General features: G+C 49.5%; 1 protein-coding gene across 2 annotated transcripts; it reads left to right on the top strand.

Annotated features, from left to right (window-relative positions):
• Positions 1–4,540: 4,540 nt before the first annotated feature.
• PAX6 (paired box 6) lies at positions 4,541–22,836 on the top strand. Of its 2 annotated transcripts, XM_060017368.2 has the most exons (12): positions 4,541–4,760; positions 5,122–5,182; positions 8,751–8,881; positions 9,678–9,719; positions 9,814–10,029; positions 10,777–10,942; positions 16,838–16,996; positions 17,470–17,552; positions 17,918–18,068; positions 18,165–18,280; positions 20,922–21,072; positions 21,769–22,836. In XM_060017368.2, exons 2-12 carry the CDS (start codon positions 5,173–5,175, stop codon positions 21,852–21,854), a joined length of 1,311 nt encoding a protein of 436 aa, XP_059873351.1. In that variant the 5' UTR covers positions 4,541–4,760; positions 5,122–5,172; the 3' UTR covers positions 21,855–22,836. The 2 variants fall into 2 exon arrangements, with proteins under 2 accessions (XP_059873351.1, XP_059873352.1); XM_060017369.1 differs by lacking the exon at positions 9,678–9,719.
• Positions 22,837–24,042: the final 1,206 nt, after the last annotated feature.

Raw genomic sequence — 24,042 nt, 5'->3', positions numbered from 1 at the left:
ACTCGACCCCTCAAGTTCGCGGCCACAGTGCGGCCCGCGCTGATTCCCGGAGCGCTCCGAGCCTAGAGATGTCTGGAGCGCCAGCCCCAGAGCCCAGGCGCGGGGGCCCAGCGCCGGGGAGAGCAGCCCGGACACACCGGCGGGGCCGAAAACAAGTGTATTCATATTCAAACAAACGGACCAATTGCACCAGGCGGGGAGAGGGAGCATCCAATCGGCTGGCGCGAGGCCCCGGCGCTGCTTTGCATAAAGCAATATTTTGTGTGGGAGCGATCCGTACATTTGCATGTTGCGGAGTGATTAGTGGGTTTGAAAAGCGAACCGTGGCTCGGCCTCATTTCCCGCTCTGGTTCAGGCGCAGGAGGAAGTGTTTTGCTGGAGGATGATGACAGAGGTCAGGCTTCGCTAATGGGCCAGTGAGGAGCGGTGGATGCGAGGCCGGGCGCCGGCACACACACATTAACACACTTGAGCCATCACCAATCAGCATAGGTGTGCTGGCTGCAGCCACTTCCCTCACCCACACTCTTTATCTCTCACTCTCCAGCCGCTGACAGCCCATTTTATTGTCAATCTCTGTCTCCTTCCCAGGGATCTGAGAATTGCTCTCACATACCAAACCAGCAGCGTCCTTGGAGTAAACTCTCGCCAGCAACTCCTTTAAAATACCGTCATTTCAAACCGTTGTGGTCTTTAAGCAACAAGAGAAAACAAACAAACAAACAAAACCCAACCAAACAAAACTCTTGACAGGAGCTTTTGACGAGAGAGGATGCCTCAGAAAGGTGAGTCCGCTTCTTTCTTCTCGCTTCATTTTTATTGCAATATTCAGGCAGGTCTCCCCCTTCCTCCCCCCCCTTCCTTCCTCCCTCTCGCCGGTCCCCTCCCCCACTGCTACGCCGGGAGAGTTGGACTGGAGAAGTTTCCACGCAGGAGCCCAAACTTTCTACTTCCAGCGAAAGCCCGCGTCGGAGGGCGACGGCCGGCGAGCGGGAGCGGCGCAGGGCTCGCGGCGGCCGGCCGGCTCAACCCCAGCGCCAGCGCCAACGCCAGCGCCAGCGCGGGTTGAGCTCGCAGGAAGAACCGAGGCTCCGGGCGACGCAGCCGCCGCGGCTCCCGGCCACAACGTCGCCAAATGCTCCCGGCCGGCGGCAGAGGACGAAGAGGCTTTGCGGTGCCGCAGGCCCGGGAACGGCTGCAGAGACTGGCCGCCGCCGGCCGCTTTGTCCAGCCGCGGGCCCAGCGATCGCGCCGAGGGCCGCGCGCCGAGGGAGCGCCGAAGGAGCCGGCTCGCCGCGCCGCCGCCCGCCCTCCGGCTTTGTGCGGCGCTCTCCCGGGCACCGAGGAATCCGCGGGCGCTCGAGCGCCCAGGGCCACCGCGCCCGCCGCCAGCCCGAGCAGTCAGTCGGCACGGCAACCCCACGCCGGATGCGGAGAGAAAGAGCGAGAGAGCGGGAGCCGGGAAGGAAGCTGCCAGGCCGAGGCGGTCGAACGCGCGCTCCGAGGGAGCTCCGAGCCGAGCGGGAGGATTGTCAGCTTCCATCAGGACCCCAGGCTCTGGCCCCCAACTTGAGCGCAGAGCTCGGAACTTGAAAACTCTCTGCTCCCCAGGCTTCCCCCAACCTTCGCCCTCGCCCTGCGAAAGCTGGGGTCCTCCCTGTCCTCCGGCCCCCAGCGCTCGGTGGGTATTTTTCCTTGTCTTCCTCTGACAAAGCTGCACCGGGTGTTGCCATTTCAACAAGTTTCGAGGTGGAAAGGTGGATTTTTTTTTTTAATTCAAAGCTCCTGAATTTTTTCCTTTGTGAGGCCTTTAAGAAAAATCAATATGAAAGCATTGGCTTTCCCCTTCGTCTGATCACGTCCTCTCCCAGCTAATTAGTCTGAGTAATTTGAGAGCTTTTCGATTCTAAGACCCCAGGAGGAAAAGTGTCTTTTCAAAGTTCATAAAGTTGTTGCCTCTTTCCTTGTGCAGATTTTCTCAGTCTCCCTGCACCATAATAGCCCTGAATTTTAGCAAGTGTAATTGGGGGGAAATGGAGTTGAATTTCAAGTGGAAATGCTTTCTTTTTTGAGTGCTAAAACCCGGCCCTCCAGTCATGAGTGATTTCTAGAAAGTTTAAAAACAAAGTGAACGGTGGTTTCTTTTTTCACATATGATCCGAAGCTCCCTAAGCCATATTGGACGTTTAACTCGAACTTGGGAAGGTTTGAAGAGGGGAGTGGGAGCAGAAAATGAGATGAAAAGCAAAGAGCTTGAAAGCCTGGCGAGTTTACGGAGGAGAAATAATAGTTGTTGCCGTTGACATTACATTTTTTATAGCCGGTGACCTTTGCAAATGTCTGAAGGCAATTTGATTAGTCGTTATTTGGCCCTAGAGAGTAAAACTTTGTCATCTTAATTGGTAATTACTCTTTGGCTGGGGGTCGGGGGGGGGCGGTGGGCGAAAGTGAGCTCTCCTCTCCCCTTCGCCCTAGCTAAGAAGTTTGGAGATGAATTTTGAGCATTAAGTAATTAAAACAACAACAGCGTTAAAAGCTGAGGTTGGGTCAGGGGTAGGGAGGCAGTGGCTCAGTGGCCTAGTGGACCAAGGCAGGGCGACTCTGAGGTGTTTGGAGACTCCTTCCTTCCCGAGTGGGTCTCTGACCCAGCTGGGGCCGTAGGAAGCCCTGGGCTGAGCTGGGGGGGCTTCGGCTGCGGCTGAGGTGGAGGGAGTCTAGTCTCTCCGCAGGCGACTGCTTCCGGGTGTCGGACACCCGGCTTCCCCGGTTGCTTTTGCACTAAGTGTTAACGATTACTTAAGTAATGAGATAGCTTCTTAGTTGAGAGGGGTGTGGGAAAGGAGCAGAACCGGGATTTGAAATGCTTCCACCTTCCCAGCTGCTTGGAAAATTAATCGGCTAGGCCTCTCTGGAATCAGCTAGTGATTTTTAAAAAATGGCTCCAAGAATGTACCGGCTGGGCTGGGGGCATTCGGTTGTGGTTGGGTACAGTGTGGGTTACAGTACGGCTTTAGGAGGTTTTACCCTTCTGGGGGAATTCCAGTCCACCTCTCCCCACCAGCTACTATGTGCAGTTTCAGAATCCCACTTTGGGGAGGGGGGTTGGGCATTCTGTGCAAAGTTGGGTTTTCTGCCTGTCCTTGGCTTGACTTGGTCTTGGGGACTGAGAAACAGGAGGAAGGCTTTGGGAGCCAACCCAGCTAGGGCTAACTAGGTAGCCCTCTGCCTTCTCCAATATTTACCAAGCTGCTTTGGGAAGCTGGGGGAAAGTCTTAAGTTTTAAGTTTATTTTTATGGGTTTAAGCTGCCTCCCAGGTAGTTAATAAATTAGACCATGAATGGCCTTTAAGAGAAAAAAATGTGTTTCTTGGGATTCTTTGCTTGCAGGCAGGCAAAATTAATAATCATAATAGGCAAAACAAGAATAAAACTTTTAGTTTTGTCTTTAAACAGGGAAAATGATGCTGTGACTATTTAATGATTTTACTTTTTTTTTTTGGCAAACCTTTTGAATGGGTTCTTTATTGTAACTCTCTCTTCCCAATTGAGCTCCCCACGGTGCCGTTGTATCTTTTTACAGCCCCTAACAACTCACACCAGTAACACAATTACCTCCAGATATTTATAACAAGAAATTACTTTTCTATTCCAACCCCACCCCCAGAACCTTCTTCTTAAGGGAAGGCAGGGAGGGAGGTGATGGAGGAGGTCGTAACCTTGGGGGACAGCACTGGGTCAGGAATTACAAAGCAAGAAGTGTCCCTCTGCTCCCTTTGTGAGTTGGTGGGTTGTTGGTACCTTTGGTTGGAAGCTGTGTTGCTGGTTAGGGAGACTCGGTTTTGCTCTTTGGGTTTGGGGAGGGCTGGAGAATAGAAGCCATTGTTCACTCTCTGTAGGCTTTGTCGACCACGCTCACCCCCTCCTGTTCATACTTTTTAAAGCAGTGAGGCGAGGTAGACAGCGTGTGTCACAGTACAGTAAAAGGGGGGAAGATCTAAACACCAAAAGATAAGTTAATCACAATAAGTGAGGTTTGGGGGGGAAAAAGTTAAGCTTGCTACTTTCAAAGTCCCAGAAAGGCTGAGAAGTGAGTAGAGAGGGGGTCTGACTGGGAAGCTTTGAGGGAGAGAGTGAAGGATAAAGGGGTAACCAAAGAGTTGGGTTCTGGGGGCCTTCGGGCAACTGGGGTGGTGAAATTCTTGAAGGAAGGAGTAATGGCTCCGAAGCCCTCCCAGTAGGCCCCAGCCTGCACCCTCAGGCACCCTGAAGTTCCAAGGTCCCCTTTGCCTCACATCTAAACTTCAGGTATAAGTCCTCTCCCCCTCCCCCCCCCCACCCTACCCCCCAGCTCTTGGCCTCTCCTCCTAACCCAGCTGTTTCTCTTGTTCTCCCCTCTTCCTTTCCCTGGTTTTTGATATTTTTGCAAAATGAGGCCCCAACTTGTCAGATCCTTTCTCCATATCTCCCAAGCCAGGCCAGGGCAGCCACTAGCAAACCGTGGGGACTTCTGCAGGATAGGCTGCTGGAAATGTGGGTGTAAGTCTGGGATTTAGGGTTTTATGGCAGTTTGAGACCTAGATGCATTTTTTTTTTTCTTTCTGAGAGTGTGGATCAGAGAGCCCATGGGCCTATGCTTTTGAGCCACAGTTTGACATACCTTTCTCTCCTTCTGGTTTGTCTTAGGGCGAAGACTTTAACTAGGGGTGTGCAGATGTGTGAGACCTTTTATTGTGAGAGTGGACAGACATCCCAGATTTCAGGCAAGTTCTACGTTGGCTGCTTTGGGTTCCAAAACCTGAAAGAGTCAGAATGCTCGCTCATTGTTGTTCAGATGGAAGAAAAAATTCAAAATCAGGTCATCGATTCTCCTGATTAAAGGGTTAACTACTAAGAGATTTGGGGGGAACAGATTGGGAATATTGGAGTATTTGTAGCCCAAAGGGTAGATTTTGCATGCACTGGAGGGCAGAGCTGGATGACTCTTCCATCGCTGCAACCGACTGAGTGGATCATTTCCTTAAAGAGGGGACTTTCTCCTGTCCTGGCTCCAGGACATCCTCTGTAGGGAGGTAGGCCTACCTGGTGCTGGCCCATGATTAATGCCTATATTCTTGCTAACAGAGCCCCATATTCGAGCCCCGTGGGATACCGCGGCCCCCAGCCTGCGCCAGCATGCAGAACAGTAAGTGCCTCTGGTCTTCTTGGACTTGGGGCTGGGGAGGTGCAGACCCGCGCGCGGGTCGGGGGAGGGCATGGAGCCTCACGGAGTCCGCGCTGGCCAGACCGCGGGCGCGAGGCCGAGGGACCCGAGGCAGCTGCTCCTCTCTCCTAGCCCGGCAACCCGAGAGGGGAGGCCGTTTGCTCTGTTCTCCCTCCTGGAAGAACAGGGGCTGGGCCCCTCAGAACAGCCCGCAAGAGTTTGCGAAGCTGCGGTAGAGAAACCCCATCCCCCCAAATCCTGTAACTCACACCCCCTCCCCGCCCCTGCCCGGGCTCTGACCCCAGAGAGGGGGGCTGGGCTGAGCAGGGCGGGGCGGAGGCTTCCAGTCGGAGCGCGAGAAGGAGGCCCCTTGGGTTTAGCGAAGACTGAATGTCTCCGCCGTCCGGGCGGGGTGGGGGCTCCCCTCCCCCAGTCACTCTAAGGGCAGCTCCTCCCCTCCCCACCCTGGCTAGGGCCCTGGAAGGCCAGCGGAGCGGGGCACCCAGGCCTGCGGTGGGGTGGAGGTGGTACACTGGCCCCATGGGACTGTTACAGGGCGCCGGCGAGAGCAGGTTTACTAGGTCTGGGAAGAGAGTGAGGATGGAGCCCAGGAGGTGGAGAAGCCCTGCCCCGATAGCTGCTGTGTGTGTCCTGGTCATTCCGGCCCGCTGTGCCTTTGATTCCCAGGCTCTTGCACTTCCCATTCTCCCTCTGCCTAGGCCCTTTGGGCCCCCAGCCCACTTTCCTGCTCGGTCCGTGAGTGCTGGTGTGTGGCAGGACGAATCTGGAGACCGGGCGTGGGAGCGTGGAGGCCCAGCGAAACTAGGCCAGGGTTGAGGTGCGGAGTCTGGACGCGGTTTAAGGGCCCAGCTGTATGGAGTGCCCGAAGGCCTAAGCCTTCTAGAAACCTTCCCTTGCCGAACTGCAGACTGAGGAGGGTCCCCAGCGCCTGATCCATCTGTCCTGGAACCGCTAGTCGTCCCCTGGTGCTTCCGCGGCTGGTGGGCGTAAAGCGCAGGAGTGGGCGCAAAGGTGGCGAGCTTTAAGGCGGATTAGTTGTGCAGAAACCTGCCAGGCCCTGGGACTCGGCCTGGTAGGAACCCTCCTTGGCGAGGCTTAGGCTTCTGTCCACCCTTCCTGGCTGCTGGGTTCTCCCCCTACAGCACAGGGTCCCCAGCCGCAGGCTCTCGGGAGGGCCGGCCCCCGGCGCCCGGCGCCGTGGGTTTGCCGCTGCGGCCTGGCTGGCGGGCCCCGAGGGGCGCGCGGGGTCGCGGGCCGGCCTGCAGGGCTTTGTGCCGCTCGCTCCCGGGTGTGCGCGAGGCGCAGAGCATCCAAATTGACACCATATGTTTTCCTATTAGATGCTTCGCGGTCGAATTCTAGGCGCATAATCATCGCCACTGGGCGAGAGCGCCAGCCGTCCCTAGGGAAGGGACACAATGATTGAGGCTTAACCTCTGAAGGGGAACTTATAGCTGCGCTTCCTCGCTGCCATTTCGATGCTGGCAGAGGCGACCTGGCCCTGGGCGAGCACCCGCCGGCGGTCGCTGTGGAGGTGGCGGGCAGGTTGTTTTTTGCAATGCGGGGAGAAGGAGGGAGGTCTAGGGTTAGGCGGCCTCACACGCCTTGGCATTCCTAGATTGGGACCTGCTCAGGCAGCGCGTGAAGTTTAGAAAGTCTTTCTCGATCTTTCTCTGGGGCAGCCTTTCTTTTTCCTGGAAGGCTCCCTTTGCCCAAAGGGGAGGCTCCGTATCTGGAGGAGTAGAAGCTCTTTCGAGGCAAAGGAAGGCAATAAAGGGAGTTTAGGAGAAAACGGTAAGCGCGATCTAGGGCTTGCTCTGTTGGAGAAGCGGTGTCCCTGCGATGGCCCTGCTCACGCTGGGCCCGGCCGGAGCCTAGATACCCCAAAAGCCTGTCACTTCTCATCGAGTTGAGGCTCCAGCACCCCCCTCAGTGAGGGCCCCCCCCTGCCCCAAGCCTTCGGCTACCCTGAAAACGCGGCTCCCCTCGAAGGGGAAACGAGTGCAGTTCAATCTCGTCTGAGTGATCTACAAATAGGGACGGAAAGGGTCGTTTTATCACGGTCCCGTTTGTCGTGACGATGCAATTTCCCGGAGCGGAGCACTGTCACAAAGTGACAAGGCTGCCACAAGCGCCCCGACTGATCTTTTCAATTAGCCTTCCATGCATGATCCGGAGCGACTTCCGCCTATTTCCAGAAATTAAGCTCAAACTTGACGTGCAGCTAGTTTTATTTTAAAGACAAATGTCAGAGAGGCTCATCATATTTTCCCCCCTCTTCTATATTTGGAGCTTATTTATTGCTAAGAAGCTCAGCTTTCTGGAGTCAATTTATCAGAGGCTCCAAGGAGAAGAGAGGAGAGGAGAGCTGAGCGGGGAGCCACATCTTCTCCTGGAAGGGCTGCTCTCTAGAGTCGGGGCTGCAGGTTGGAGATTTTTAAGGAAGTGGGAATTGGCAATTGGCTTTATTTGTGTGTCTGTGGTTTCTGGGGAGGGGCTACAGAGGTGCTAACTCCCTATTCCCTATGATTAGACAATGGGGTGAGGTTGTGAGATAACCAGATAAAGGAGGGATGGGGGACACTGCGGTGTGGTCTTTTCCTTTTCTTTCCACTTTTTGATTTTTGCTAATATCTGTTCTTGGCTGTGGGGAGGGCCGAGTTTAGCAGCAGAGCTGTGGCCGGTGCGAACAGACTCCCAGATCTCCGCCCCACTGCAGCAGCCAGCCTACTTTGTGGCTGGAGCCGATCTGGGGCTCTGAGGCTTGAGGAAGCCTTCAGTGGAGGTGCTGAAACCCAGGTTGTGATTCATTAGCCATGGATTTGCTCTTCTGGTTCTTCTCTACTCCCTCCCCTTTTCTTCTCTTTTTTTTTTTTTTTTTTTTTAAATCCCAGTGCTTGTGTGTTGCCTTCACCAGAGTTTGGAGTGTGACAACAAACGTTTCTGGACTCTAGTGTCTGAGGGAGCACTGGAGAGCTATAGGATTTGCTATCACAGTTCTAACAATGCAGAGACCTTGGAGATTCAGTGTGGGTTCTGTAGGACTCGTGGTTTTTCTTGACACTCAGAGGGGATCTTTGGGAGGATATTTTTTGAGCTGATGATTTGCACCTTGCGGGTTCAGAGACTGGCTGGGGTGTTTATGGAAGGCAGCGGTGGGCTGGGGGCTCTGCTGGAGTGAAGGCGGTAGTGAGGTGTGTGTGCTCTTGCTGGTCGGTGTGTGTTTGCATGGTGCTTCTGCAGTCTGGTGGGCAGGAGCTCGGCTGTGCTTGGGCTGGGCTGCCCGATGCCAGGAATGGCTGCGAGGTCCTGTTGTCATTTCTGATCGATAGCAGGGACCTGATCGCTGAGGTTGGCCAGGGTTGGCAGGGAGCTGAGGATGCATTGTGGTTGTCTTTTCTTTCTTCTTCCTTTTCTTCTTTCTCCCTCTTCTTCTCTTCTTCCTCCACCTCCTCCCTCCTCGTTCTCTTTACTCTTCTTCCTCTCCTCTCCTCTCCGCTCTGCTCTGCTCTCCTCTCCCTTTCCTCAGGTCACAGCGGAGTGAATCAGCTCGGTGGTGTCTTTGTCAACGGGCGGCCACTGCCGGACTCCACCCGGCAGAAGATCGTAGAGCTAGCTCACAGCGGGGCCCGGCCGTGCGACATTTCCCGAATTCTGCAGGTGATCCTCCCGGCGCCGCCCCACTCGCCGCGCCCCCCGTGGCCCTCCACTCTCAACGCCCTCTCTCCATTTCTTACTGTAAAGGCTGCTAATTATGGACCCACCTACCCTCACCCCCACTCCAGTCCCCACCCCACTCCCCTGCCTTCCGCTTTCCCCTTTCCTTCCACCATCCTTCCCGATCTCTTCCAACCTGGGTCAGTCACATAAGACAATTCATCTGCTTAAGAAAAAAATTGGGTGTGAATCCGAAAAAAAACCAAAACCTTTCTTTTTTCATTTGGCAAAAACATTCATTGTGGTAACAGTTTATGAAACTATAATAAAATGACTTATGTAAATCCACATAATCTCATTCCCCTCTCCCTCATCCCATGCTTACCTCAGGGTTTGAGATACTTGTTTGATTTCTTCGTATTTATGAAAAATATATATATTGATTTTAAAAGACGAATGCTATTTACCTCCCTCCCTAAGTCACATTTACTCAATTGGGCATATTTTTAAAGGAATGATAACTAAAAATTCAGTCTCTATTTCCCCTTCACTCATTACAGCTTAACAGCACTTTAAGCAAGGTCAGCACAAAACAATCTGACTTCGTTTTGATGCATCTTCAAGCAGCATTTATTTACAAAAACAGTTTTTAAAACTTTGAAATTAGTTTTTTTTTTTAGTTCAAACGGTTTGAAAGTATCATCCTATTTGTAGTTTTTAGGGCTACAAATGTAATTTTAAGAAAAAAGCTCTCTACAGTAAGTTCTCATACCATTGAAGGTATATTTTTGTGTTATAGACCCATGCAGATGCAAAAGTCCAAGTGCTGGACAATCAAAACGTAAGCTTGTCATTGTTTAATGCATACTTAAACAATTTTATTTTTGTCTTGAAATTATTAATAATGTGGTTTTCTGTCCACTTCCCCTATGCAGGTGTCCAACGGATGTGTGAGTAAAATTCTGGGCAGGTATTACGAGACTGGCTCCATCAGACCCAGGGCAATCGGTGGTAGTAAACCGAGAGTAGCGACTCCAGAAGTTGTAAGCAAAATAGCCCAGTATAAGCGGGAGTGCCCGTCCATCTTTGCTTGGGAAATCCGAGACAGATTACTGTCCGAGGGGGTCTGTACCAACGATAACATACCAAGTGTAAGTTCACTGAGAACATTCCCTCTCCCTGCCCTAAGCTCACACTCTTCCCTCTTTACCATCACTTTCTTGACCTCCCCCTGATCCTCTCCCTGCCAGTGTCTTTCTCTCTTTCTCTCCTCCGTGCTCCACAATTTGTCTCCTCTGTACCTGGGGGTCTTGAGAGGAGCACCCTGACCTTTTTTTTGACCTTCTGGAAAATGGAAGTCAAATGTGGGGGGTTATGCACCTCACTTGCATGTGGCAAAGTAGAGAGCGGAGGCACCTGGAGAAAGGCACTGGAATCTAGAAGGAAAATGCAAATGAAAACCAGATTTGAGCTTCTGCCAAATCTACCTGTTTGAACTTTCTTTCAGGCATCAAACATCCATTTCTGCCCTAATATAAAACAAATAAAAGTGAAAGAAAGCTCTAGGCCAAATCTCAATATTTTGGGGGGGAAGTCTTTAACAACAAAAAAGCAGCCATGTGAGTTAGGTCACCAGAGACACTGTGCAACAGTGAAGGACCCCTCCCTAGTCTTTCAACTCTCTACACAACTGAGTTTCCATGCCCAAAGTGATGGCTGGCATTCTTTCCACGATGTCTCTGCAAATCCACCCACTGTCCTAGGATGGCTGGGAATTTTTTTTTTTTTAATGTATTAAGGGTCATTCTTTAAGCGGTGGGAGTGCTGAGATGGGGACTTAGGGCAACTGTGTCTTCAGGAGACTCTACCATTTGGTTTGATCTTGATTTGATTTGCAGGTGTCATCAATAAACAGAGTTCTTCGCAACCTGGCTAGCGAAAAGCAACAGATGGGTGCAGACGGCATGTATGATAAACTAAGGATGTTGAACGGGCAGACCGGAAGCTGGGGCACCCGCCCGGGTTGGTATCCGGGGACATCGGTGCCAGGGCAACCTACTCAAGGTAAAAACCCAAACACCCATCCTCAAATTCTCCATATATGCAGCCCCTTGCCCATCCTCTTCTCCAACTTTTTCCCTCTCCGGGCTTTTGTGCCTAGAGAATGTAGTGGAGAAACTCTTCAAAGGCTTGGGACATATCGACTTGCGCTGTATCTAGGTGGTGTTTGTTGAACTATCTGGTTGGCCTGGGAATTCGAGGGTTGTGTATGTTAGGTAGTGTGAATGTGGCTGGTGTGTGTGTGTGTGTGTGTGTGTGTGTGTGCATGTTCGCTCGAGTGTGTGTTATGGGCAGGAGTATGTGCGTGTGTGTATGAGCTAGCTGCGTGGTGCCCTATTCAAATGTGCCATTAAAATGCACGGAGAGCCCCCTTGCTGTAGAAGTGTGACAAGTTAACACACTGACAGACTGCAAGATAAACATAATTGTATCGTTTTGCTTCTTGCCGTAATTGACAAATTATGTGACTAGGAGTAGGGTGTGTATGAGAGGGTGAGCACTGAGATGCAGGGCCAAGTTGAGGATGGGGCTTTGGAAGTGGTGGCTTTCCCAACTAAACAACCCTACCCTCTCTGCTCTGACCCCTTCCACCCTTTGGGCCCCCAGTTCTCACTCTTTGTGGGTGGCGACTGCGTAGAAGGGTGGGGTGAGGATACTGTGAACTGGACTTTGGTGTGCCGGGAGCGACTCTGGGGCTGGGAGGAAAGATAGGATCTGGACCGTCCTTGCATCTGTGAGAAGGGATGGAAGAAGAGGAGCAGATGGGGGTGGGGTCTGGTCTGTTGGCTCTCCCCCTCCCCTACACACACCGGAGGTAGCTTGGTCAGGAATAGGAAACAGTTTACTCCGAAGATTAATCGGTATTTGTTGTCCTCGTGACAAGGAGATAATATGCGGGATAATGGGACGTGGCGTCTCACTCCCCGGAGCACGAGGAAGCCTGGGGGCTCCCGGCCTGGGAGGCGGCGAGGGGAAGCTGACTGGGCTGCCCTCGCATCCGTGCGCTCTCGGACCCGCTCTAGGTGCCCTGCGCCTCCACCGAGCCGGGCTAGAGAAGGGAAAATCGGTAACAGTATGCGAAATATCTGGTACAAAGGATGCTTCTGTCACTCGCAAGAATTTGTTATGGGAACAATCCTGTCGCTCTGTAATTGCTCATTAGAGAACGTTTTGTTTCTCATTAAGGCGACATGAATAAGCGTCTAGTTGAAGGAGACAGCTGTAGAAATGTTCCACAAGAGACCTCTGGACACGATTCGGCACCGATTGCCAATTAGACATGTCAGTTTTAAGAGCAGAAAACAATATAGGACGGACACTGGGAAGATAGGGAGCAAAGCGCTGGCTCGGTGTTTCCCAGCGCGGCCGCTCGGCCGGCCGAGGCCTCCGACGCGCAGGGCCCCGGCTCCCCCGGGCGACCCGCCCGCCCGCTCCCTCGCCGGATCGGGCCGAACCGCGGCCTCCCAGGGTGCGAGGCTGCACCCAAGGAGGCGCTGCCTCCGCCCTGACCGCAGGCCCCGGCCCCCTCCGGCTTCTGGTGAGGACGAGGGAGTGACCACCACACCCACACCTGACCCTTGAAACTGTAGGCTTCCCACCTGCGCACACCGGGCACACCCAAGTGACGCGCTCCTGTTGCCTTCCCCGGCCCCCAGCAGTCTGCGGTCCCGGTGACCCCACCCCGCCGAGTCTGGCCGGCGGGTGCGAGAGGTCTCGGGGAGGGCATGGGACACAGTGGCCGGGCCTGGGAGGGCTGAGCCCTGGGCGCGAGGGCTCACGTTTGCCCGGGGCCTGGAACAAGGACACCCCCTCCTCCTCCCGGAGCCCGGACTGGACCGAAGCCGAGAGCAGCAGCTTCGCCCGCCCCTCTGCTGCCACCAGAGGTGGCGCCCGATTGGGGCGGCTTTTCGTCGCGGGGAGCGTGAGGGCGGGAAGCGAGAGCCTAACCGCAAGGACCTGGTGGTGACCGTTGGGGCAGGAGGTGGCGCTAGTTCAGGAGCTTTGAACTTTCAGGCGCCGAGTTGCCAGAGCCTTCTGGCTCCCCAACTGCCAGTTCCCCCTTCACTCCACAGAAAACCCACGCCAGTGCCTGGTCCCCACCGCGTGGCGAGGACGGTCGCGCCAGGCGAGCGCAGAGTCCCGGGCGTGGGGACCACCGGGCGCCGGCGGCCGCGGCTGACGTGCCGGGAATCCTCGGTTCTCTTGGCGCTAAGAAGGCCCCCCTCCCTCCCGCGCCCCCTTTGCCGGCCCAGGAAGCCGGTTTGCGGTTTTAAAGAGCCCATTACTCCGAAAGCATAAGGCGAGGTTAGGTCTCAGAGGGAGACAAATCTGGTTTCCATCTGATCAACGCCATGCGGCGGTGAATAAAATTGTGCCGACTTGGGCTGACAACAACAAGAGACAACTCTATCCAGCCCCGATTCTCCAGCGCTTTGGTGGTTTTAGGGATCACAGAGACACTTTTTCTTATCTTCTCCCCACCACCCCCCCCCCCCCCGCCACCAGCCCCGTAATACCCAGGCCCTCTATAGGATTTAGTCAGTCTCTTTTTCAACAGATGCTACAATGTTTTGATCCGCGCTCCAGAGCTGAAAAGGTGCCGCAACCGGGTTGCTATCTTTTCTTGCTTGTTTTCCGCATCACTGATTAAGACACTAAGAAACTAAGGAATGATTTTATTTCCCAGCGTCTTTTTTTTTTTTTTTTTCTTTCTCTCCTCTCCTTCTTCCAGGAAACAAATCCTATCCCGAGCGTCAGATGGTCCTGGGGCTGGGATAATGGGAGGCGCTTTCACTCGCCTTCTCGCGGATTAGGCTGGAAGGTGGACGGCGCCCATTGAAGGCCCCTTCTTTGCGCTCAGAGGGGGCGCCTTTTAAAGAAGATATCTTAATTGTCTGCCACTTAGGTTTATCATGTGGGGAATTCGAGATCCAACTTCCAGTTCTATTTTGCTAAAAGCTTTAAGAGTGGAAGGTAAATCCACTAAAGAAAAAAAGGGGGGCACCCAGTCTAAGAGTGACCTCTCCGGCACTGCCTCGCTGCGAACAGTTGCTATTTTTAAAGGAGCAAACAAACTTTCAATGGAGCACGCTCGCTCTTCAGGGTCTTGGAGGGATCCTGCAGCCACGGGTTTCTCCTGAACCGCCTCTAATTCCACGGCTGTTTTTATTTTCCCCCTCAAAGAGGTTTAAAATCGAGCTCTCCTCATCCTCATTGACTTTCCTCCTCTTAAATGTCAGTTCAAGTCAGCGCTGCACCTCCGTTGCTGAGAGAGAGAGAGAGAGAGAGAGAGAGAGAGAGAGAGAGTGTGCAGGGGGGAGGGAGGAAGAAAGGGAGAGGGAGAGCGTGCGCAAATGTCCATGTTTTAAAATTAGGAAAACGTCAGCGAAGCAAACGGGAGCAGAGAATGCTATCTGCGGGGGTCTTCTGAGGCAGACCCGGGTAGCTTTGTTTGGCGAGATCGAATGTGCCAGAAAAAGGACTGGGGTGGGGCCTCCTAGAAGGCGTGAGTGACCACCCCCGCGAGATGGGATTGTGTTCTCAGCGCTCCCTTCCCTAAACCTCTGATGATCGCAGGTTTTTGTTTGTGCTTTCGCAAAGCAATAACTGATGGGCCTTTCTAGTTGGCCCAAAAAGTCTATTTCTAAAGTCTTCCTCATTGACCGAATCCGAAAATAAAAGGGGCTCTTCATTTCATTCCCTGAAAAACACTTTGAAAAGTCACCCGGAAACTCGGGGCAGTAAATTAGCACAGACACTGGTGCCGGCACACGTGAGTGAGCGGCTCTCCCTCAGCTAAGTAGCCCTCCCCGACCCCCCAGCTTTCTGATGTAGCGCAAGACAACCCAAAGCAGAGCCACGGCCCATTTACTAATAGTCTCTCCCTTATCTCCCTTTTTCTCTTTCTCTCCCCGTCTCCTTCGACCCTCTTGTCTCTTTTTCCTCTCAGCACTCTTTTCTGTCCTTCTTATACCTTTCTGGCCTCTGTCTCTGTGGAGCCCTCTTTTTTCCTCCACCTTTCCACGCCCCTCCTCTCTCCTACTCCTCCAAACCCCTCCACCAGGCCTCCACCCCCTCCTCTCCTGTCTCCCTCCCCCGTGGTCTCCATCCTCCCTGCCTCCCCGGCTCACTTCCCCCCCCCCAACCCGTGCCCCGGACCTCATCCACCGGCCCTGCCTCCCCCCCACCCCCTGCCCTGGCCTCCCATCCACCCTCCAACCCCCAGCTAAGCGCCCTAAATAGCATGGAGACGCCTGCTCTTGGGACAGTGATTAATGATAGCAGAGCAGAGGGGTTAACACACTTCACTGAAAAGTCTGTTGACTGGGCTTCTTGTAACACAATGTGGCCCGCTGCACGCCTCAAGAGAATCCTTTTGTTGTCCGCACTCATTGTGGCCTCAAAATTCTGCCCACGAAAGTTTGCCAACGCTCCTGCCCCAGGAGTTTAATAGTTTCCCTTACTCGCGGGGCATTGTGCGGCGCTGAAAGGCAGCCCCTCGCTATTCAAGTGTTGGTGGTCATCTCAATAGATCTCCAAGGGCCCATATGGTGGCCAGTACTGATGAATCCGCCTGTTTAAATGGGGGAGAAAGTTGGGGTTTTAAAACATTTCAAAGTTCCTGAAAAGATCCCACTAGATCCTGTCACAATTCCCTGAACTCTTTGAAGGCACTGCCTATTGTCTCCTGGTTATAAATGATATTCCTGGCCAAGTCTATTCCCACCAAGGCGCCCCTAGAGGCCCCTCCCCCACGGGCCAAGTTTCTAGGATGGGGGGGCCAGCCCCTGTGGTATCCCTTGGGGGCCTCAGGACCCAAGACCAAGGACCCAGCCAGCAGGCAGTGGCCCTAGAGGCCCAGCCAGGGCTGAGTCCTTCCCTTGCCAGGCCGTCGCTTCTCCAGCAAGGCGCACGAGGAGACAGCTGGCCTACGTGCACATCTTGCCCTCCAAGCAGCGAAGGAAAATAAAACTTTCCCCTGTTTAATGATAGAAATTACATTAAAAGTGGTGGAAATGCCCTAATTAAAAATGTAGCACTTAAATGATATGCCAAGGATTCAGCTGCAGCATAGCATGTTTAGCTAGTTAGTGAACTCTCTACTATTTCTTTTTTAAAATTACACGTTAAAAATTTAAAAGAAATCTTACTTTTCTCTGGTGCAACACATTACAAAGAATGGACAGTCCTTTTATCTAAATATAAAATTCCATTTTCAGCAATTATAGCCTGTTCTTGGTGATGATATAATTACAGCTGTGCTCGTAATAGGTGTCAAGGCAAAGCGCACTCATACAATAGTTGAATAAAACTGCAGAACAATGCAAGCACTTCTAAATTCACAACCTTTAAAATGAAATTGACTGTGCAGAATTCAAATAAAAACTAGATAAATATTTTTTTAAAGATTACAAGCTTGGTTTGGTTTCTTAATAGCATTTTCTACAAACCTATCAACATCTAATTGATTAGATAGGAATTACTGATCATAGATCAGCTGAAATCTTGAACATCACTCTTCTATTTTCCCAACACAGCCATAGGTAAATAAATTCCCTAAGGAAGGGGAACTGGGCGAGGCATTTGGAGGGTCAAGGTTAGTTATAAAAGATCATTTTAATTGGAAACTTCAGCACTTGTTTTGTCATTCAAAGGAATGCCATTCCCAAAGTATCAAAATTGTGCAGTCTCATCCTGATAAAAACAGAAAGAAAATGGTGGTCAGGTAACATATGTCACTAATGTCTTTTATTAAAAGAAGGCGGACAGTTACCTTGGGAACGTTTTGGTGAGACTTTCAGATGAGACTGCTTTTGGAGTTTATGGCTGTAGGACGCCCCTTTTGGAGACCACAGGTTATTCCAAATTTCTCTTACTGTCCTATTCTTTTTGTTCCAGATGGCTGCCAGCAACAGGAAGGAGGGGGAGAGAATACCAACTCCATCAGTTCCAATGGAGAAGATTCAGATGAGGCCCAAATGCGACTTCAGCTGAAGCGGAAGCTGCAAAGAAATAGAACATCCTTTACCCAAGAGCAAATTGAGGCCCTGGAGAAAGGTGATGGAGTTTTTCAAAGTAGAGAAGCAGTAAATCAAAGTAAATGCCACATCTTCAGTACAAAGAGCTAAATTTAGCCAAGGCCCTTGCACGGAGGCCTGAAAAGGTTTCTTTTTTCTTTCTGTCCTTTTTTTTTCTTTTCCTGGGCATCTTTTCAGTGTGTGTGTGTATTTTCTTTCTTCTTTTCATGTACCAGTGATTCACAGATGAAAAGTCTGACTTCTCATGAAGAAACAATGATGATTTGGCTAATTCAGGCCACAGAAGAATGAATGTCATTTCAAAGAGAATAGAACTTGGTTCTGATGGGATAGTTCTTCCAAGTACAATCAATCTACTAGTAGTAGCATTTTAAAGGGAATTGGTTGGAGGTGACAGAAGTCGGGAGGTGGAAACCAGATTGATCCAGGGTTTGGTTGACACGTTTTGTATAGTTCTGGCACAACACAGAAGAATGCAACTTACTCTTTCAGAGTTTGAGAGAACCCATTATCCAGATGTGTTTGCCCGAGAAAGACTAGCGGCCAAAATAGATCTACCTGAAGCGAGAATACAGGTACCCAGGGACCATGTGTTCATGTTTTGTGATTCATACCTTTTGCCTTTTCTAGAGACACGGGTGCGTCTAAGGAACACCATTTGTTTGTATAAACAGCAACAGATTCAGTTTGCTAAATGCTTTGCGCCACTCGGCTCTCGGGGCTGGGGGGAGGGGGACAGTGGACGCCTCTCGGGGCTGGGGGAGGGGGACAGTGGACGCCTCTCGGGGCTGGGGGGAGGAGGACAGTGGACGCCTCTCAGGGCTGGGGGAGGGGGACAGTGGATGCCTCTCGGGGCTGGGGGAGGAGGACAGTGGACGTGTCTGGGATGGGGTGGAGCTGGGAGTAGGCTCAGGGCTAACCTGTTCCATCTGATTTCCAGGTCTGGTTTTCTAATCGAAGAGCCAAATGGAGAAGAGAAGAAAAGCTGAGGAATCAGAGAAGACAGGCCAGCAACACACCTAGTCATATTCCGATCAGCAGTAGTTTCAGCACCAGTGTCTACCAACCAATCCCACAACCCACCACGCCTGGTAATTTGAAATATTAGTACTAACAAATGTGTTTCAACCTGTTGGCCCTTGGCTCTGACTCTCACAATGACTGTCTGTTGTGTCCTCTCCCTGCAGTTTCCTCCTTCACGTCTGGCTCCATGTTGGGCCGAACAGACACAGCCCTCACAAACACATACAGTGCTTTGCCGCCCATGCCCAGCTTCACCATGGCAAATAACCTGCCTATGCAAGTAAGTGAGGCTGGCGGCTGCCTGCTTAACGGGTCCCTGGGAGAAGAAGTGAGGAATGGGTTGGGGCCTGCAGACCTCACTGGCCCTATGTGTACCCTTGGGAGCCTTTCCCAATATAGTGATTGGCTTGATCAGTCAAGTCTGAGATGAAAACCGTCAATCGAGTCTTTTAGCTGATTGATTAATTGATTCATGCCTTTAATAAAATAAAAACCTGATGTGCCGTCAAGTTAATTTTTGCTCACAGGGAATGTTGGTTTGATAATGTTGGGTGAGAATGGGGCATGTTTTGGGGACCAGAAACTTGTACCAGAAAATGAAAATAATGTTGGCAAATTATTAGATAGTAAGAGGTTAGTATATATGACACTTGGGTTTATATTCATGTGTTCATATTAATAAGTGTATAGTCTTTATGTGCCCTGTGGTTGTTATTTAGGATGTTTCTGATAAACTAGTGAGGACGAAAAAAAGGACCAGAATTGGGATTCATATTTGCATAGTGCGATACACTTGACATAGAGGAAAGCTAGTTTTCTTTCTGTAGCTTAGAAGAAAAAAAGGAATAGAAGGCATCTGCTAGAAATTTCGTGTGTCTTTGCTGTGAACGATGTGATGGGGTGGTGGCGTTCCCAGCTGCCTGGAAAGGCTGATGCTATTTGCTTGGTGTAACAACCTGCTCCTACTCTCAATTCCGTCCCAAATATTTACCAGCCCCTACGTGTGCTGGGCCCTGTATACTAGGTTAACCCTTTATGATGGAAGTTGTCTAAGGCAGGTAGGGTGTACTAGAACTTTGGAACTAGAGGGATTCTTGATGGGGAAAAATAATTGGTCTTCTGGTGGGCCTTCCGCAGTGACTTCCCCAGGACTCCTGCCCTATTTGTGCAGCAATTAGAGATGCCAGATAGTGTGAGCGTGAGCCCCTGATGGAAACAAATTTGGGGTTGCACACATCGTTTGTTCTCCACTGAACATCTGCTGGATTTCTAGCCCAAATCACACCAAAATAAGTGTTTCCCAGTCTTTAGACTTAATACAGGAGCAGCTAGATAAGCAACTTCAGAGGAATTATTCACACGTCTATTTTTATTGCATCTTGATATTATTGGCCGTAGAGCAATTAATGTAAATTAAGGGATTAACAGCCCATTAGTTGTGGTTGCTACGACTGCCTTGGAATTTTCTAGAAGTCAGAGTTGCCTGGAGGAAGTCATTTTGGGAATTAGAAGCAAATGCAAGCTGAAATTCTGGCAGGCCCTGAAGGCCTGCTTGCCTCTTTGAACCTGATGTTAGCAGTCATCCTCAGACTCTAATAAGGCCACAGAGTCTTGTTCAGTTTTGTAAATTGTAGCAACATCTAGGTTTCTATGAAGATAAAAAAATGTGTATATGAGAAAACATTTAGAAACAATGAAATAGATGCTGCTATTCTGTTAGAGTTGTTTCCACTTAGACTGGTGTGGGTCAATTTATTTCAAATGCCGACTTTTAAAAATTATACAACTTATAATTCAAACCATATATATATATTCATAAAGCATAAATAAAATTAAAATATCAACAATTCTACCATTCAGAGAAAATTACTCTTTGAATTTTGGAGGCGGGTGAGGGCTGGCCAGTCTGTCCATCAGTTTATCCTGTTGACCAAAACCTTCAACCATTTTACAAAGGGTGGGTGTCCTCCTCCGAACTTTCTCTAATGTATCACCCTCTCTGAGGATGTGGATCTTGGAATGTTAAACATTTCTATAGTTTGCAGATCAGAGCAGTACTATCATCTCCCCTGTTCCTGACAGTATGCTTCTCTTAATTGTCTCAAGCCTGCTGCCCCAGCATAGCCCCATGAGAGCTCAGGAGGTGTTTTGCCTCAGCCTTGTGTATTTATTTAGTCAAGATAAAGGTTTATCTTTTCAATACCATGATTCTAAACACTTCGAGGGTAGCAGCACAATTTTCTGGATAAAACCTAATCTCAGTTTTGGTGTCTGTAAGAAAGTCACAGCTAATTCTCCGGATGGGGCTAGGTATTTACTGACACTTCTGACTACTTTAACCTGAGATCATCACTGATCTGCCTCTTCAAGAATCTTGAAATCTGTAAGTCCAACCATGAAAGGCTTTCAGGGTCCCTAAACTAAACTTTACAGAGAGTTCCTGCCACTGTCCTCTGCCTCACAGCTTAAGATACCGGGTTTGAGGCGTGGAGGTGTCGCTGGATTCCCAAATGGATTGAATTTGCAAGAGAGGGGGTGTGTCTTTATGGAAGTCCTCATGTTATAGTTTGTCTAAAGGTGCCAGCGGAGGTCCAAGATGAAAATGGACAAAAATCCTATTAATGTTATGGGTAGTGCCAACCGTCTAGCTGGACAATGAATGGTCTGAATTTTTGGTACTTCAAAAAGTTTGGTGTGTAGGCAACTTTGCTCCCGCAGTGGACAACGGAAGGACTGGGTGGAAGCCCGATCTTAGTGTTACCACGTGGAATTCAGGCGCTTTACTTGCGGGTATCTAAGGATCAGACTTGTTGGCAGAGTTCCTGGGGGCCGGGGGGGGGGGGGGGGGGGGGGGAGGGAGCTGGGGGTGTGGCTATGCAAAGTGTCTCTCACTAACCACAAGTTTGCCTTTCTCCTCCCAGCCCCCAGTCCCCAGCCAGACCTCTGCGTACTCCTGCATGCTGCCCACCAGCCCTTCGGTGAACGGGCGGAGTTATGACACCTACACCCCCCCACATATGCAGACACACATGAACAGTCAGCCAATGGGCACCTCGGGCACCACTTCCACAGGTGAGCCGCTGCCCTCCGCAGGCTGCACAGAGGTGGCCTTTGCAGCTTCTTTTGCCAGGTGATCTCCCTTCACTCAAAGTTTACCTAAAAAGAACCTCCTGGCCTTGTGTGATGGTGTATTTAACTCTCTGTTGCTCGCTTCCTTGGGGAAGACTGATTAAAAGGGGAATTCAGTCAAGCTAGTTAGTAACTTGATGCCATACTGACAAAAAAAGAAGTTGTTTTTCCTGAATTTGATTGCAGAAGCTGTATATGAAGACAAGGCCTGAAAACGTAGCTTTTCCAAGGAGAAATTATTATATTAGCCAAAGTTTAACAGTGAAGGCCTCCTGAGTTTATTGGAAGACTTCTCACTTCCCTCCTAGTTCCTCTATGCCTTTCATTGCAACTGAAGAAGTACCACTCTGGTTTTCCAGGATGGTTTTGTTGCTAAAGTTCCAAACATACAAACAAATGGAGTTGTTTTTTTGGTGGGGGGAGCGTGGGGGCCTTTGGGATTCAGTAGATGTGTGTAAACATGCTTTCTGGTTTCTGAAGGTGCTACTTTTGTTTATAGGACTTGAAAAGTTTTTTCTTTTTTAGATTCAGTTAAATGTTAGAAAGTACTAGAGATTTTTTTTTAACCTATAAATTCGTACTCCATGCCTGTCTCTTGAAGGGAATATCTACATGGCTATTTCTTTCACCCACTTCTAGGACTCATTTCCCCTGGTGTGTCAGTTCCAGTTCAAGTTCCTGGAAGTGAACCTGATATGTCTCAATACTGGCCAAGATTACAGTAAAAAAAAAACAAACAATCAAAAAACAAACAAACAAAAGGAAAGGATATATTGTGTTAATTCAGTCAATGACTATGTGGACACAGCAGTTGGACGTTCAGGAAGGAAAGAAAAATGGCTGTTAGAAGCACTTCAGTACTGCAATTGTGTCCTGTGTTGAACCACTGGGGAATGGACTTGAAACAAGGACCTTTGTATACAGAAGGCACGATATCAGTTGGAACAAATCTTCATTTTGGTATCCAAACTTTTATTCATTTTGGTGTATTATTTGTAAATGGGCATTTGTATGTTATAATGAAAAAAAGAACAACGTAGACTGGATGGATGTTTGATCTCTGTTGGTCATGAAGTTGTTTTAAAAAAAAGGAAATTATGATCAACAAGCTTTGCCACGAATTTGAGTTTTATCAAGATATATCGAATACTTCTACCCATCTGTTCATAGTTTATGGACTGATGTTCCACGTTTGTATCATTCCTTTGCATATACTTAAACCTGGAACAACATGCACTAGATTTATGTAAGAAATATCTGTTGGTTTTCCAAAGGTTGTTAACAGATGAAGTTTATGTGCAAAAAAAGGGTAAGATATAAATTCAAGGAAGAAAAAAGTTGATAGCTAAAAGGTAGAGTGTGTCTTCGATATAATCCAATTTGTTTTATGTCAAAATGTAAGTATTTGTCTTCCCTAGAAATCCTCAGAATGATTTCTATAATAAAGTTAATTTCATTTATATTTGACAAGAATACTCTATAGATGTTTTATACACATTTTCATGCAATCATAAGTTTCTTCTTTGGCCAGCAAAAGTTAATTGTTCTTAGATATAGTTGTATTACTGTTCACAGTCCAATCATTTTGTGCATCTAGAATTCATTCCTAATCAATTAAAAGTGCTTGCAAGAGTTTTAAACTTAAGTGTTTTGAAGTTGTTCACAACTACATATCAAAATTAACCATTGTTGATTGTAAAAACCATGCCAAAGCCTTTGTATTTCCTTTATTATACTATTTTCTTTTTAACCTTATAGTGTGGTGTTACAAATTTTGTTTCCTTGTTAGATTAACATTCTAAACGAATGGTTGCTTTCATACATACTCTATTTTAAATCCCAATGATCCTTAAAGAAATAATTCTTATAGGTGTCATAAATCGCAAATGTGTTAGAAAGAAATTCCACTTAAAGCTGTGTGTAGACCTGTGCCCATTTATACCCAGAGTACATATACAAAATGGTAGCATTTCCCAGTTAGCTGTTTAATTCAGAAGCTCAAAGTCGAGAAATAATTTAAAAATGCAACAACCTATTAACTAGGAATTGTCTTTTGAATTAGGGCTGGCATTTTCAATCTGGGCAGATTTCCATTGTCAGCGTCTCAACAGCGATTTCACTGAACTATATTCAAAAGTAGGTTTCTTATACAAGACTCCCTGAAAGCTGTTGCCTTTCTCCAATAGGCCCTCTCCCTTTTCTGTCTCCCTCCCCTTTGCACAAGGGGCATCACTTCCCATTGAACCACTACAGCTGTTCCCATTTGAATCTCGCTTTCTGTGCGGCTGTGGATGGGTGGAGGCTGGAGGGGGGATGTTGCATGTCAAGGAATAATGAGCACAGACACATCAACAGACAACAACAAAGCGGACTGTGACTGGCCGGTGGGAGTTAAAGGCCTTCAGTCATTGGCAGCTTAAGCCAAACATTCCCAAATCTATGAAGCAGGGTCCATTGTTGGTCAGTTGTTATTTGCAATGAAGCACAGATCTGATCATGTTTAAAGTGGCGGCACGCAGGGCAGGAGTGCTTGAGCCCAAGCAAAGGATGGAAAAAAATAAGCCTTTGTTGGGTGAGAAAGGCCTGTCTGAGACTTTTATTTCTGTCTGTTCTGTGTAACATATAAGTCAATATGGATAAGTTTCTTCTGCAAGCTTCAGTCAAAGGCTGGGGGGCTGGCGACCTAGATTAAATGCCTCACAGGCAAAACCCTCTGGGGACAAAGACACACTTCCGCTGAATTGTACTCTGCTCCTTTTTTGTTTTGTTTTAAATCCCCAAAGGCAAATGATCAGAAATAGAGAAATTAATTGGAGGCTTTAAAAAATAACCTTCTAGTTTAACATCTACTATTTTCTAGTTAAAGAATTACTTGTGAACAGATAATTGTCTGGCATGCTGTATATTAATATT

The sequence above is a fragment of the Delphinus delphis genome, chromosome 8 (genome assembly GCF_949987515.2).
Source record: "Delphinus delphis chromosome 8, mDelDel1.2, whole genome shotgun sequence".
NCBI classification, from domain to species: Eukaryota; Metazoa; Chordata; class Mammalia; order Artiodactyla; family Delphinidae; genus Delphinus; species Delphinus delphis.
This window is presented reverse-complemented; position numbering and strand designations above follow the sequence as displayed.

Coding starts and splice junctions, on each gene's coding strand:
- PAX6 (XM_060017368.2), top strand. Junction 9,720..9,813: donor AAGTGCTGGACAATCAAAAC/GTAAGCTTGTCA, acceptor TCCCCTATGCAG/GTGTCCAACGGATGTGTGAG. Junction 21,073..21,768: donor CTCGGGCACCACTTCCACAG/GTGAGCCGCTGC, acceptor ACCCACTTCTAG/GACTCATTTCCCCTGGTGTG.